Source organism: Nipponia nippon, unplaced genomic scaffold (assembly GCF_047370975.1).
Source record: "Nipponia nippon isolate SJK-2023a ecotype South Korea unplaced genomic scaffold, ASM4737097v1 scaffold_3, whole genome shotgun sequence".
NCBI classification, from domain to species: Eukaryota; Metazoa; Chordata; class Aves; order Pelecaniformes; family Threskiornithidae; genus Nipponia; species Nipponia nippon.
Window position 1 is genome coordinate 72,479,686 of NW_028262347.1, and position 14,057 is coordinate 72,493,742.

A 14,057-nucleotide genomic window follows, 5' to 3' on the forward strand; every position below is an offset into this window, starting at 1 on the left:
CTTTCAGGCTGCATCTAAACCTGCCTGCAGGGACTCACTGCTTGGTCTCAGTCATGCAGCTCAGCTCAGCTGCTGTGGCTCCTGACTAGGCCTTCCTTCCCATCTTCAGAAATCACGGTGCAGGGCATGACCGGTGTGAACGTGGTTTTCATCCCCATGTGAAGCTGGGGCAAAGCCAGGGTATATGGTTATATCTGGGAACTCAGAAAAATATTTACTCTGTTTGCAGATTTGATGACGCCTGTGTCTTTGTGTAACGTGGGAATAATATCTCAACTTTACAGAATCACAGAATAGATGAGGATGGAAGGCACCTCTGGAGATCATCAAGTCCAACCGCCCTGCTCAAAGCAGCGTCAGCTAGAACAGGCTGCTCAGGACCATGTCCAGGTGTGTTTTGAATAGCTTCAGGAATGGTGACGCCACAACCTGTCCGGGCAACCTCTTCCACTGCTTGACAGCCCTCGCTGTGAAAAAGGTTTTTTGTATGTTTAAATAGACTTTTCTGTATTTCAGTTTGTGGCCGTTGCCTCTTGCCCTTCACCAGATACCACTGAGAAGAGTCTGGCTCCATCTTCTTTACTTCCTTCTCAGATATTTATACACCTTGATAAGATCCCCCTGAGCCTTCACTTCTCCGGGCTGAACAGTCCCAGCTCTCTCAGCCTCTCCTCATCTGACATGTTCCACTCCCTTAATTATCTTCAGGGCCCCTTGCTGGGCCCACCGCAGCATGTTCTGGGAAGCTGAGAACCGTGGTTGGAAGGACATGTGTTCACAAGAGCTTGATCTTGGAAAGGCAAGAGACTCTTTCAGGAAAAAAAAGAAGGGGGGAAAAAAAAAGCACAAACATTATAACTAGATTTCTGCAAGGGAATTTTCATTTAAATTTTATGAAACATTAATTTTTAAAAAATTGAAGACTGTTCTATGAAAAACCCATGTTCTAGTTATGACCACAAATTGAAGAAGAGGAGTTTTAAACTCATCCTAGAACATGGAAAAGCTGCTGTAAACTTGTACTCCTTCCAAGCTGTGATTTGTATTTAATTAGCATTCAATTCATTATGCATTTCTGTTTGGTTGTAATGGTTACACACCGGTTTTGCAACATGCAAGATCTTGATTGCTTTCATGGTTTTGAAAAGAATCACCGTGTGTGCAAAGAAAGACTCTGCTTTTGACTTCACATCTACATTTTTAGAAAAAAACTGCTGGGATTTACTGCCTCGCATGCTTGTGCAGAATTGCCCCCTCTGTTGGGATGACCTCCCCCTGGTTTTATTGTAATGCTCTGTAGTAACTGACCTGCAGAAAATACGTGGACAGACTGGTGGCAACCCTGTATTTGTGGTCGGGCGCACACCTTCATTTAAAGCTTCAATCCAGCTCTGTTTTGCATAAGAATGTAGAAAACACGCATTCCCCAAATTAACAGCGTGTAAAGAGTCTTTAATCTGGAAGCAAATATGTTAATTATCTCTGGTTAAAACTAATCTAAATTGCACCCTTTAAGAATGTTGATTCTTCTGAGACTTAAGAATTTTGGCTGCCTTTTATTGAAAAAGAGCAAACTGTGCCAAGTAAAAAATGTACACAAGGAGGTATAGGATACTTTGGAAGGAAAAGAAAATGTCTCTGATAATTTATATATTTTTCGAATCATAATATAAAAACCTTAACAATATTCATGACAGAGAAAAGATGCTCTATTTGCTTGTACAGTACTGCATATATTATTGGTTTACCTGTTCATATGATGTATTGCATCAGCTATTTAAATTTTTCAGTGTGGCATTTGGAAAACCTTCTGAATAGTTTCAAAGAAAAGCACAAAACATTTTTAGCATATACTTATGCAAGTCCCTGGAACTCACAAAAATTTAGAGACATGGGGTGACAGGATTACTATTCAGACAGATATACCAGTGCAGAAGTATTGCAAGTAGCTTCTGCTTTTGAAGCAAATTCTGAGTTGGTCCTCAGTGGTATCTATAATAACTAACAGCTTATCATTGCTAAATAGTATCTATTTGAAATTCTGTGCTTATGCTTCCCTTTTTGTAACAAGCTGTAAAGCTCATAAATGAACCACATTATGAGGCCTTCTAATGCCTTGAACTCAAAGCTTTAGATCGTTCACTTACAAGAAATCTTCATGCTTTCTTGTTTTGCTTTTTCTGTTTTCCTTCGGTATCATTTGACAGCAAATTTAACATCAATTAGCATGCATTTTAGAGAAGAGGTTTTATGCACTCGTAAAATATCCGATTCCTTTCAATTATATCAGAGCATCAACGGAACATGGGCTTCCTCTTGCTGTTTGTGTTTATAGATGGCTTAACGCAAAGATGCCCTCATCTCCACTGGGCTTGCAAGTTGTTACAATAACACAAATGCAAATACAATGAATGTTAGGATGCGCTTTTGGATAAGCTCCAGAATGACAGAAAGGGGTTTTCCATTCCTGAATTAACTCCTGGTCCTTTGTGTCACCTTAATAATTTCTTAATTTTTCTGTTCCTTTTTTTCTCCATCCCCGAAGTGGGCACAGTGACATTTAACTGAGCTGTCTGGAGTTTTCTGAAGTTTCATGACCTAACAGCAACAGAATGCCATTTTATTTTTTTTTCTCCTAGTTACCACTAAAAGCAGTTCCTTGGTCTAGCTCACGGCATGAATTTCAGAGACAGCTGTGCTGGCACAACAGAAGCAGCAGTGTGTCACTGTGAGAGCTGTAACACAGCACGGCCAGGGAAGAGGGGCAAGAAGGACGCGAGAACTCATACTGCTGTAAAGTGTTTTGCAAACCCAGCGAGGGCTTACCGCCAACGGGAAGAGAAGAGGGACCCCAGCCCACCCTGCATTCCCAGCAGCCTTCCTTGGGTTGACCCAGCCTAAGCAAGGCTTGAAGTTTCCTACAGTCACGGTTTCTAAGCAAACAATTTGGGGAAAGATTAAAGGCAGCTTTAAAAACGACACAGCGTGGAAGCCGAGTTGAAAGGGAGAATTAGCTGGGTGCTGCAGGAGAGGGTGGGGTCAGAATTGCAGAAGGAGGCAGTTTCAGTCCGGTCTGAGGGGGAGGGTGAGAACCGGGTGCTGGATGCTTACTTGAAGCAATGGGAGATCGCGGCCTCTTCCTCCAGACCTTGCATCTGGATGGGGAAGGGTGGGGCAGAAAGAAGGGAAGGGTGCAGCTTCCAGAGGCTGCTGAGCAGGCAGAATATTGTGAGCAAGGTGAGTCATGAGGTTCAGGCAGCAGGAATTTCCTGCAGCGCGTAAGACGTGCGTGCGGAGGCAGGGGCAGGAGAAGGGAGCTCAGTGACCGAATGTTTTGTTTTGCAGAACCTCCCCTGGTATCCTAACAAGTGCAAGGCGGGGTGCCACTTCTCCTGTATCTGAAGCCTATGGCATTTTTTCTCTCTCTTCACAGGCCCTTCTTACTGTTCTGAAGTGTTTTGCTTACATACTATACGTCATAGCATTATGATGCTGATCAACGTCAGGAAAAAAAGCTCAAAAAACCTGCCTTACATGTACGCAATCGTCTGACGATCTCACCTAACTGCCCTTCAGAAAAAAACCCCCACAAAACAGCAAAATTGTTGTGACGCAAGAAAAGAAGAAACTACTTCTTTGGAGTGTGCTCATTATTGATTCTGCTGTCAGTGTGAATGCCCTGCACCCTGGTGTTCCTGAGGTAAGAGAAAAAAATCTTACTGTCTTCTCCTTGCTCTGCTGTGTCTGCAACGTTGTTTGTTCTTGCACTCGTGGAGAATGGTGCTGCTTGGACTCTTTGCCCGTGAAGAAGCTTCTCCTAGTTTATCTACTGACATTATTTTTTATTTTGTACTTTGTGGAGAATGTCTTCCAAGTACCACAGCTCAGTGCGCCTCAACATAAATATCTCGGCTGTAAAGCCTTGTGCCTGTTGTAACACGGTCGAACCAAGCGGGACTGAGTGCACCAAAGGCCCTTTGTGTGAACGACAGAGTAACATCCACTCTCAGAGTGTAAATGGATGTGCAAGTTCTTTTGTCCAAAGGATTTCCTAACAGCGTGTCTCCTGCTTTGAGCTTTTATCGGACCATTCAAATGCAAGTGATTTAGATGCCCTTGCAAGTTCTAGGCTCACCTGTTCGCAGACAGATCTCCTCTTTCAAGAGGTTTGAAAGGTCAAAAACCCTGGAGAAAAAGGAGATTTGCCTTTGCTAAGCTGGATATTTTTGTACAGAGAAAGCTCAGTAACAAGAGACTCAAGTAATCATTGCTGCTTGCGCTCCATTAGGACTTTATTATAGCGCTCAAGGACCAAGCCTGGACGCAGAATTTTGTGGTTCTGACAAACTGAAAGCAGGGCACCAAGAGATGACCACAGAGTGTTTCTTTGATGTCTGACTGCTGCAGTACTGACCCCTTTGGTACGGACCTCTTGCTTAAATGCTAAGTGATTTCCATTAGGCAGGTTCACACCGTCCTTCCTATTCATTTGTGTCCTGAGGTTTCCTTCCCTGACCCTCTTTGAATACACAAATTACCTAATGAGCTGGCGTCTCTACCGCTCTACTTAGGAAAGTGGAAAGTGGGAGGTCTGAATCACCCTGCTTGCTTTCGGTACACAAACACAAGGAGCCCTGCCTGCACACACGACCTCAAGAAACCCAGAGAGACTTTGGGGGAAAAAAAAAAAAAAAGGGGCTTGTGAACACAGAGCGGAGTGGATTTGAACAATTTACGTTAGGGTACATGGAGTTCTCTGAGATAGTTTTTCTCCTTTGGTTTTTTTTTTTTTTTTTTTTTTTTCATATTCTTCGCTTGTGAAAGGTGCCTTTTACCTAGGTCCTTTATATATTTTTGGTTTCTCATGATCTGATACCTCTCTGATTCTGACCCTCGCTACAGCAGAGAACTCCAGACAGGAATCAATGGGTACAAGAGGCATAGGACTTACTTCAGCTCCTGCCGTCTGGCGACTGAACCAAAGGGTGTCGGTTGATTTTGAAACCTCACGCCTCGTGTTTGCTAAGACCAGTGGCAGCAACTCCCACCCGGGGGTGCCGCACCTCCCTAAGGGAAGAGTGAAGTCCAGAGCACGTTGTTCGCGGGAGCGAGGGGGCAAGGCAGAACGAGGATGTAGCAGCCCAGGGTTTGGTGACTATTTTGGGGGAGTTAGTAGAGCAACGATCCGTACATTACACAGATGAAACAGCATGACAGCTGTCCCTGTCTTTTTTTCTTTTTTTTTGTAAGCATTCTTAGCACTTCCACTTTCTAACTGAGCCTGGTTTCTAGAAACCTGGGAAACTATCATAATTATTTTGCTGTTGTTGGTTTCCAAAGTTTGCTTATGCTCCTCTGCAGGTTAAAGATGTCATTGGTTTGTTTTCAAAGATTAATCCAATGTCACGTCCCTTTGCTCCAATACCGCGTTGCTGTTTCAGCACTGTGGCATTCTGTTTTGCTGCTGCTGCACCACGGGTTGCCGGTGTTGCTGCTAACCACTACATTTGCTGATGGGCTGGGCGCCATCTCCAGCTATGCTAACGCAGGTCTTAGGAGCACCCTTTCCAGATTTTAATCCTACCCGGTTAACTTCTCCTGGAATCTAGGATCTCTGCGGATATGCCAGATACGCCTGCTGTAACTTGAATTGGTGATGTTCTTCCTATTGTGCCGAATGCACAATGTTTTTCTGGACTGAGTTGTGGTTCCGTGTTTTGTAGTTTGTTTTTAAACTAAACTACCACTGCTTCACGATTTTTTTTTTTTTAAATGTGGCAAGCTCTGTGAGAGTTGGGTAAAGACTGACAGATGTATAAATGACATTTAAAATTCACGTGGAATAGCATTTCATGTTTTTAATTACCCTTTTCATCCCTCCAATAATTTGTCAAACTACCTGATTTCATCTCTGTGTTCAGATTCTACCCACCTTCCCGTCCTACTGCAAATCCCCATCCTATCAACTTTTGCTAATTGCTTCCACATGACAATTTATCAAACGCTTTCTTGATGTCCATGTAGACAAGACCCCTGCCAAAAAGCCGGTCACGTTAGTCGGGCATGATCTACCTTTAGTAAACTTTATCCCATTTTACATTAATATTAAAGTGACTGTAATTTTCATAATTTGTTCTTAAGTCTTGTATATGATTGACAATCGTTGTGTTCAGCTATCTTTCACCTTTCTCCTTCAAACTTAGACAGCTGGGTTTTTTTTTCAGATGGCACAATTCCCAACGCAACAAGTTTACTAACCCCATGCCTCCAAGAACCGAATTTAGGTTCATGAGAAAAAAAAAATTAACCAATTTCCCCAGTTTTAGCACATTAAACTCTTTGGTTTTACTTCCACTTAAATGCAGCAATCTATATTTTGCATTCCCCTTTAGTCATACTGCTTTTGCCCTGCAGCCAACATGCCTCTCTACTGCAAATGGAGGTTTAAGGCCACATCTAGTTTATTCTCTTTGCTCTCTCTCCTCACTGCATAGCGCAACTGCTTTTTCATTCCTTTTTGTCAGTATCGCTGAAAACCTTTTCCTGGCTCCTTTGTGTCTCAGCTCAGCTCATCTTTTGACAGTTCTCACTGGGTAATGTCACATCGTGACCTGCACCCTGTAGCTCTCTTTGCTGAGGAGCCTCGTTTCTCCCTTTCTCGTAAGCTCTGTATTCCGTTTCCCTCCCTATTTTAGTTAGGACGAGTCCACTCAGCTCTGGAGTCCCACCCCCGTTTATCCTCTCACGGCTACAAATGTCACTAAGTTTTCCTCAGCCGTGACTCCCGCTCTCTTTGCCCCCTCCCTCCGGCAGTCCCGTAGGCCTAACCCGGCTTCTGACTGAACCAGCCAGTAGGCTGCTGAGGCTGAGCGCTGTGGGACGCTTGCGCCGCCGGGGTTTCTCCCGGGGGGGCGGGGAGGGGGGGGAAGGCGGTGCGGCTGGCCGGTAGCGCCTCCTTCTCCCTCCCCGGCTCGTCCTGCGGGACTCCCCTCCGCACATCAGCGTTCAGCCGCTCTGCCCCCCGACGCGGTGAGCGGCGATGACGCGATTCAAGCGAGGCGTCAGGAGCGAGCCAGGACGCGCGCCGCCCAACCGCCGGGCCGCCGCCCCGCCCCGCCCCGCCCGACCGTTAACGCCCCTCCCGCGCGCCGCCTCCCTCGGCGCCCCGCGCCAGCGGCCGCCGTTCCGCCCTTCCCACGTTTTTGTCCCCGGGCGCGTTCCGTAGCGCGTGCGGCGGCGGCGGCTGGCCCAGCCCCTCCTCTCTGCGGCTCGCGCCGCCGCGCGATTGTGCGGGTGTAGGAGGGCAAGGGGGCGGGAGCGCGGGGCGGGGGGGGAGCGCGGCCGCGCGCACGGGCCACGCGCACGCCCCCGCCGTTGCCGCCGCCGCGCGCGCCCGGCCCCGCTCGGCTCCGCTCCGCTCGCAGCGACTCGCAGGCGCCATGGCGGCCGCTCGCAGCGACATGGCGGAGCCGGAGGGGCTGCTTCCCGGCGAGGCGGCGGCCGGCGCCGCCGCGGCCGAGGAGGAGGAGGCTGGGGCTGGGGCTGGGTCCTCGTCGTCGCCTTCGTCCTCGGCGGCGGCGGCGGAGACGGAGTCGCTGCTGCTGCTGAACGGCGAGGCGGAGAGCATGTCGGAGCCGAGCCCGGAGAGCGCCAGCCAGGCCGGGGACGGGGAGGACGAGGACGAGGAGGAGGAGGAAGAGGAGGAGGAGGAGGAGGAGGAGGAGGAGGGCGGCGAGGAGGAGGAGAGCAGCCTGGTGGGGAGCAGCAGCACGAGCAGCGGCTGCTGCAGCGACGAGACCCGCTCGCTGAGCCCGGGCGGCAGCAGCGAGGCCGACGCCAAGGAGGAGCCCAAGGGCCCCCGGGGCAGCCAGGAGGACGGGCTGGGCCGCGGCGGCGGCGGCGGAGGCGGCGGCGGGGGGAGCAGCTCCAGCAGCGTGTCCAGCGGTGGCGACGAGGGCTACGGCACCGGAGGCGGCGGCGGCGGCAGCAGCGGCAGCAGCAGCTGCAGCGCCACGTCGGGGGGCCGGCGGGGCAGCCTGGAGATGTCCTCGGACGGGGAGCCCCTCAGCCGCATGGACTCGGAGGACAGGTCAGTGCGCTGCGCGTCCCGTCCCCTCCCTGCGCCCCGCCGGCGGCCGCCGCCTGCGCCCTTCCCCGGCCCCTCCCCGGGGAGCGGGGGGTCCCTCGGGTCCCGGGGCCGCAGGCCGGCCGCCGCCATGTCCGGTCGGCTCCCCGCCTCGCAGCGCTGGGGGGCTCGCCAGCCCGCCCGCCCCGCCGCAGCGGCGAAGGGGCCCCTCTTCCCCCGGGCGCCGACCGGCCCTCGCCCGTCCCCGCTCCCGGCCGCGGGGGCTGTCAGGGCGGCGGCGGGGGGCAGCCACAGGTTTCTCCGGCCAACTTGTGCCGGGCGGGGCGGGGGGCGGCCTGTGGCGGCGCGGAGGGACCTCCGCCCCCGCCGCGGCCTCTGCTCCTCCCGGCCCCCTCCGAAAGCCTGCCCGCTGCTCTGGGGAGGAGGGGGTGCTCCCCCCGGCCCGGCAGCGGGCGGCAGCAGCGTGGGGGCTGCGGGAGCCGCGGCCGTCGCCGTTAGGCGTTTTACGGAGAGCCCCGGAGCGGCCCCCGCTGCCATCCGAGCACGGGGCGCTGCCTGGTCAGGTGGCGATATTTGGTTGCCGCTTTCCTCGGAAGCTGCTGATTTTTTTCAGACGGTGCTTTTGGGGTTCTTTAGGGTTGTGTCTTGCGGTAAAGCACAGGCGGGTGTACCAAAGCTTCAGGATGGGTAATGAACTGTGGATGTGGTTTTAGCTGCACCCGCACCAGGGTCTCTGCGCTAGAAGCAGAAAGCTGAGTGGTAACCTCTTAAAGCATAAGGGAAAAAAAATTACCTAGTTTATTAAAATAAAAAGGAGACCAGCCTTGTCGTATTAGGTGTGCACAAGTAATAAGCATGCACAGTATTAAGCGAGGCTCAGTAATTTGAGGCTCAAAGTCGTCTTTGGGTGAGGTCTGTAATAGTAAATGTAAAGATTATTTCTTAGGTTTTTGTAGGTTAAAGGTATGCATCTGGTTTTACCAAGACTTTAGCTTGATTCTTGTGGAAAGGCACAACCAAATTCTCACACGTGGCTGAATGCTACCTTTCAGGTCTGGTTTAGCCTACTAAGTCTAACATTTCAAAGAACATGGCTTACGGAGTAGCTTTCTTGGATGTTGTGTGCAACAGTTTAATTGACAAACGGAAAATAGGATGAAAAATGGACGTAAGAGCGGTCTTAAAATGCTGTAGGTCCCTTTACTAATTAGTCCTTTCAAATAGTTTAAGAAACTTGTGCTATTTTTTTATTTCAGTTTAGTATTTAAAAGTATCAGACTCCCCTGTTAGAGTTACAGTTAGGTAACAATTACAATTTTGTTTGTATTTTCTTAAGATAGCTTCATTGTTAAATGTGAAGAATTACGTGGTTTGGTCCAGAAAAGTACTTTGAATGTATGTTAGATCAAATTCTGTGTAGCTATACAAATACCCGTATTTCAGAAGTGGGGCATCACTAGCTAGATCTAACCTCAAGTGTTAAAAACAAACAAACAAAACCCTTGTGAGTCAGTTCCCCAAAAACATGTAATTGGCCAAAAAAAGAGAAAAAAGATTCAGTTCTTTGGTTTCCATCTGACTTTTGAGACTCAGAGGAGTGACATTTTCTTTCTTCCAAACTTGTGCAAGATGGAAAGAGGGGGTAGGTGTTTGGGTTTTGTTTGTTTGGTTTATTTTGTTTTTTCAAAAGCTGAGATTTTATGTGAAATCACATAAGGATGAGAGTAGACTTCTGGAAAAACAGCAAGTACATAATGGGGTTTTAAGATAATAGTTTCTTGTTTTTCATCAAATTAAAATCTACATCTAATCCTGATCTTATCTGAGTGCATGTCAATTTGTGGGTTGAGGAAATAACAGAAATAACTTGCAGGGGTTTTCTGGAAGTACAGTGTCATTATGTCTTGCTTGTGCACTCCAGAGCTAGTGTGCTACTTTCTTTCTCCGTCATTGTTCTCATGGTTCTCTTGCTGTAGTCACACAGTTAAATCTATGTGCGTACTCATCGTTGCTCCTTTCCAGTACCATTGGTACAGACTCAGTTGCAGGAGTGGGACTCTGCATTTAGTGGTTTAAATAATGACTGTGCCTTGTTTTGCAAAGTTTTATCTCGAACTTCCAGGCTGAAAACTTGGGGTGCTGAGAGGGAATTTTGTGCTGTAATTTCAAAGCCTGCTTGTTGAGTTGGTAGGAAAAGAGCAATGCTGCCAAGAGTGCCATTTGTTATTCCTGGTGATTGAAAATTTCATTTTGTGTGCACTCCTTGCTGCAACATGGGAGAATGCTTTATTATTTTTGCTACATGTAGTCCAGCAAGTCACTTGCTTGACCTGGTGATCCAAATGATTGCTGCTGCTTGGAAGCCAGTCACAACATAATCTTTTGCCTTTTAGGTGATCAGACAGACAAGCAGAGTGTTGCAAAAGGTAGAGGATGTGCTGAAGAGCTAAAGAGTATGTGAGGTGGGATGGTGAAATACCAGCGAGAGCTGGGAACAGGTTAGACTTATGGGTGGAGGTATAGGTTTATGATAATATATTAAAATCCGTAAAGACTTAATCATTCATTGATTTGGTCACCTCTGCATTAAAATGTAAGTTCTGTAACTATTAGAGAATGATATTCTACCTATTAAATGATGTTTTATATAAAATAGTATGTCGTATAATACTTTATGACCTTTGCTGGCTACCTGTGTCTCTGGAGTCCTAAGGAACTTGGTGTCTCATCTCACAAAGTGTTATAGGCTAAGATTACCTGGGCGATGGAAGAGAGAGAAAAGGAAGGAGAGAGATTGAACTAACATGCTTGAATTTACGGTCCCTGGGTTAAGTGAGAGGAAGCTGGTAGAAGGGTGTATTTGGTAAAGATTCTCCTGCTGTAGGCAGGTTTGGTAACATTCAGATCATGCCCCTAGGCTTGGGATTTTTTTTCTTGTTTCCTCTTTAGAAAATTTGAATAAATAAGAGGGTGTGGTGAGAGCGCCTGAATTCCAGGAGTGATCAAATTCCTCTTTCCCTGTGTATGGTCTTTATCATTCTCCACAATTATCGATGTGTTATCTCTTTGATTTTTGTTTTAGTGGTATCAAATATAAAATAAACTACAAATAAAACAGCTGAACAGGAAAATCTTGCATATGATCAAAATATAATTACTGTTCAGCAACATCTAACATTTTGATTGTGTTTTGAGAGTATCTGTTAACAGAATAAAAAATTTGGGGCATATAGTGTAGGAAATTTGTAAGTATTTATAACAACACAAGAAACAAATATAACGTTGAATATCGATGCCTTGAAACTTAGGGTGAATTTTAACCAGCTATTTCCACACATATAGACAGACTTTGTGCTTCATTAAAACATACTTATCTTCCCCCCAAAAAAACCCAGAAACCAAAAAGCAAAACCCAAACTGATACCTAGGATAACCAGGTGGCATTTTCAGCTCAGTGGTATTAGTAATGAGAATTGAGTGCAATAACTCTAGCACTAGTAGGTATCTCATTGATCTGTAATCATTCCAGGTTTTTCCTGGGAATTGTGTTAAGTTCCCACTACTGTGCTAAAGTTTGTCTATGACTTTTGAGCAAGCTTGAATCAGCTGGCTCAATAATAATAGGCTGTATTCAAGTCTAGTTATCCTCCAGATTTACAGTTAGAACAAAGACCATTATCAGCCTGTGAATGCTGCTAATTTTCTATTGCGTTTCCCTAACTTCAGACATGTGCTGAAAGGATGGATATGTTTCTCCAGAGTTCTCTGGAGCAGCTAGTCTTGTTACAAAGCTGAGAAATCATTTGATGTGACTTTAAAAGAAAAAATAACGATTCGTTAACTATAAACGCAGTAACGGAATTTAGCATTGGGCCACAGGTACTGAAGCAAGACCTAAGCAGATGTGTGGATTTGGGTATAAATCAGCTGATCTGAATGCAATGAAGATGCGTCTGCAGCTCACTGACGTGTGACTGCTGAACTACAAGATTGACTTACAAACAGGGCTAGATTACTGAAATCATTTAAATATTGTTTACTGGAAAGTTTATTATGGAAGTACATTTAAATCTGAAATAGTTTAATTATCAGATTTTGTTTGATTTGGAGAACAGCAGATCTCACAATTGTAGTAAGATGTTTAGCAGAAATATAAGTAGTAAAGCTATGTGAAGGGCTTTTTTGTTCATCCTTGTGAATTTGTCTTTGCACTCTTACCTAGAAGTTACCCCTAGTCTTCTGTTCTTACATCATCTTTCCCTTCTTTAGCAGTTTATCCTTTGCTCCCTCCTCTTACTGACTAGGCAAGAAGTACTGAAAAAATGTTTCAGCTGGAGGTATCGGCTGTTTTGCTGACTGGTATATAAATGCTGATTGACTAGCTGGTAGGCCAAACGTAACAGGTTGTCGTTGGACCTATGTAGTAATCTTTCCCTCAGGCACAGCACTAATTAATGTCCATCTTTTTCACAGAGCGGGCAATTTTCATGTAACTTGTAAGGCTTGCTTTTTTTTTTTGTTTGAGCCTTTTCACATTTACTGTTATTAGCCAACAGAATCAGTTATTGGGAGGGACAGACTCAAGGAATACTCGGTAATGCTCAAGGAAACTTTCAGCCATCTTAGCCATGATAGACTTGTAGAATACTTCCAGAAATGTTGTTATTCTCTTCCTGTGTAATAGGCAAGCAGTTCTGAAAATGGACATTTCAGAAAAGTTTTTCAATAACAAACCTTTTTGTGCTTCAGATTGTCAGGTTTGTTCACTTTATTGCGTGAAGTGAGGCAATGTGAAACTAACAAGTTGGAAGATAAGAGATTTAGACATGAAAAATCCAGGATCTAGGCTGAGTTTTTTTACTCTTGTTTAAAATTAAGGCATCCTCAACCTTTAATATGTATGGTGATTTAATTATATTAGTCATTTAAAGGTTTAAGTATAGTCTTTATTTTATCCAGTTTTTAAACTCTTAAAAATGAAGAATTTTCAAGACTGACTAGGCAGTGACATGTGAATTGTACAAGTGATGTTTATGAAGTCAGAATAGTAAATTTGAAATATAATCAGGAATGCATATGGTACTAATAGGTATGCTTCGTGTATCCATGTGACCAGATTAAAAAGTGCTTCAGGCCTCTCTTTGCTGCATAGTCTCACTTGTTCCTATCCAGGAAGTGAAGAATCATTCATTAGCACTTATGGCAAGGTGGTTAAGTCGTTAAATTTTTTTTAGAGTGCGTGTAATATTGACGTGTCAGTGGGATGTATAGAAGATTACCTGAGGTTCCAAAATTCTGCTGAAAATTATATTTGCAGTGTTTCTGACTGCATTTATTGTTGCTGTTGTTATTTGCTTTCAAATTGCAAAATAAAACCCTTGTTTCTGTAATGGTTATGTTCAGGCCTTCCTGGCACTGAAGAAAATAGCTTTTGATGGGAAGACGAAACAGCCCAGATATTTTGTACGATGAGTATCTTTATTACTAAAGCTGTTGGTTGGTATAATTGAGTGGTTAACATGAAGTCTTTTTGTGAACTGGATGAACAAGCTTGGTATAATGAGCTGTTATAGTTATTGTAGTAAGATGTAAATATACTTTGTAGAATTTGAGAAAAATATTTTCCTATTCAGTGTAAAAGATAAATGGTATTGCTTTTATGTCGGATTTGTACATCCACGCAGGTCTATGTGCATTTTGTTTAAGTTTGTGACATCATTAAGTCTGGTAACTTCTGAATATGAGGTTTGATTGGTGGGTTGTTTTGGGGAATTTCCTAGGCTGTAGTGGAAAGAACTGTGTTGGTCTTTTTTTTTTTTTCTTTTGCTTTTTTCCTTTTCCACTTTCCAGTTAAGTTAAACTGAGTGTTATGTGCAGCCTGAACATCCATTTGGCAAAGACGTGACATCATTCATTTCTGGAGTTGGTTGTAGATCGAACTAACTTTTTTGGATGATGCAGTGGAAATGTT

The 14,057-nt window shown here is 45.6% G+C and overlaps 1 protein-coding gene across 4 annotated transcripts in view; it reads left to right on the plus strand.

Annotated features, from left to right (window-relative positions):
* The first annotated feature begins 7,152 nt into the window (after nt 1–7,152).
* Nucleotides 7,153–14,057, plus strand: part of AEBP2 (AE binding protein 2) — a 52,677-nt gene continuing 45,772 nt past the window's right edge. For 2 of the 4 annotated variants that reach the window (XM_087766074.1, XM_087766076.1), the window contains exon 1: nt 7,154–8,089. In XM_087766074.1, coding sequence (XP_087622200.1) covers nt 7,440–8,089 — 650 coding nt within the window. In that variant the 5' untranslated portion in view covers nt 7,154–7,439. Of the gene's footprint in view, nt 8,090–14,057 lie in introns of all 4 variants that reach the window. The other 2 variants (XM_087766077.1, XM_087766075.1) reach the window with 2 other exon arrangements.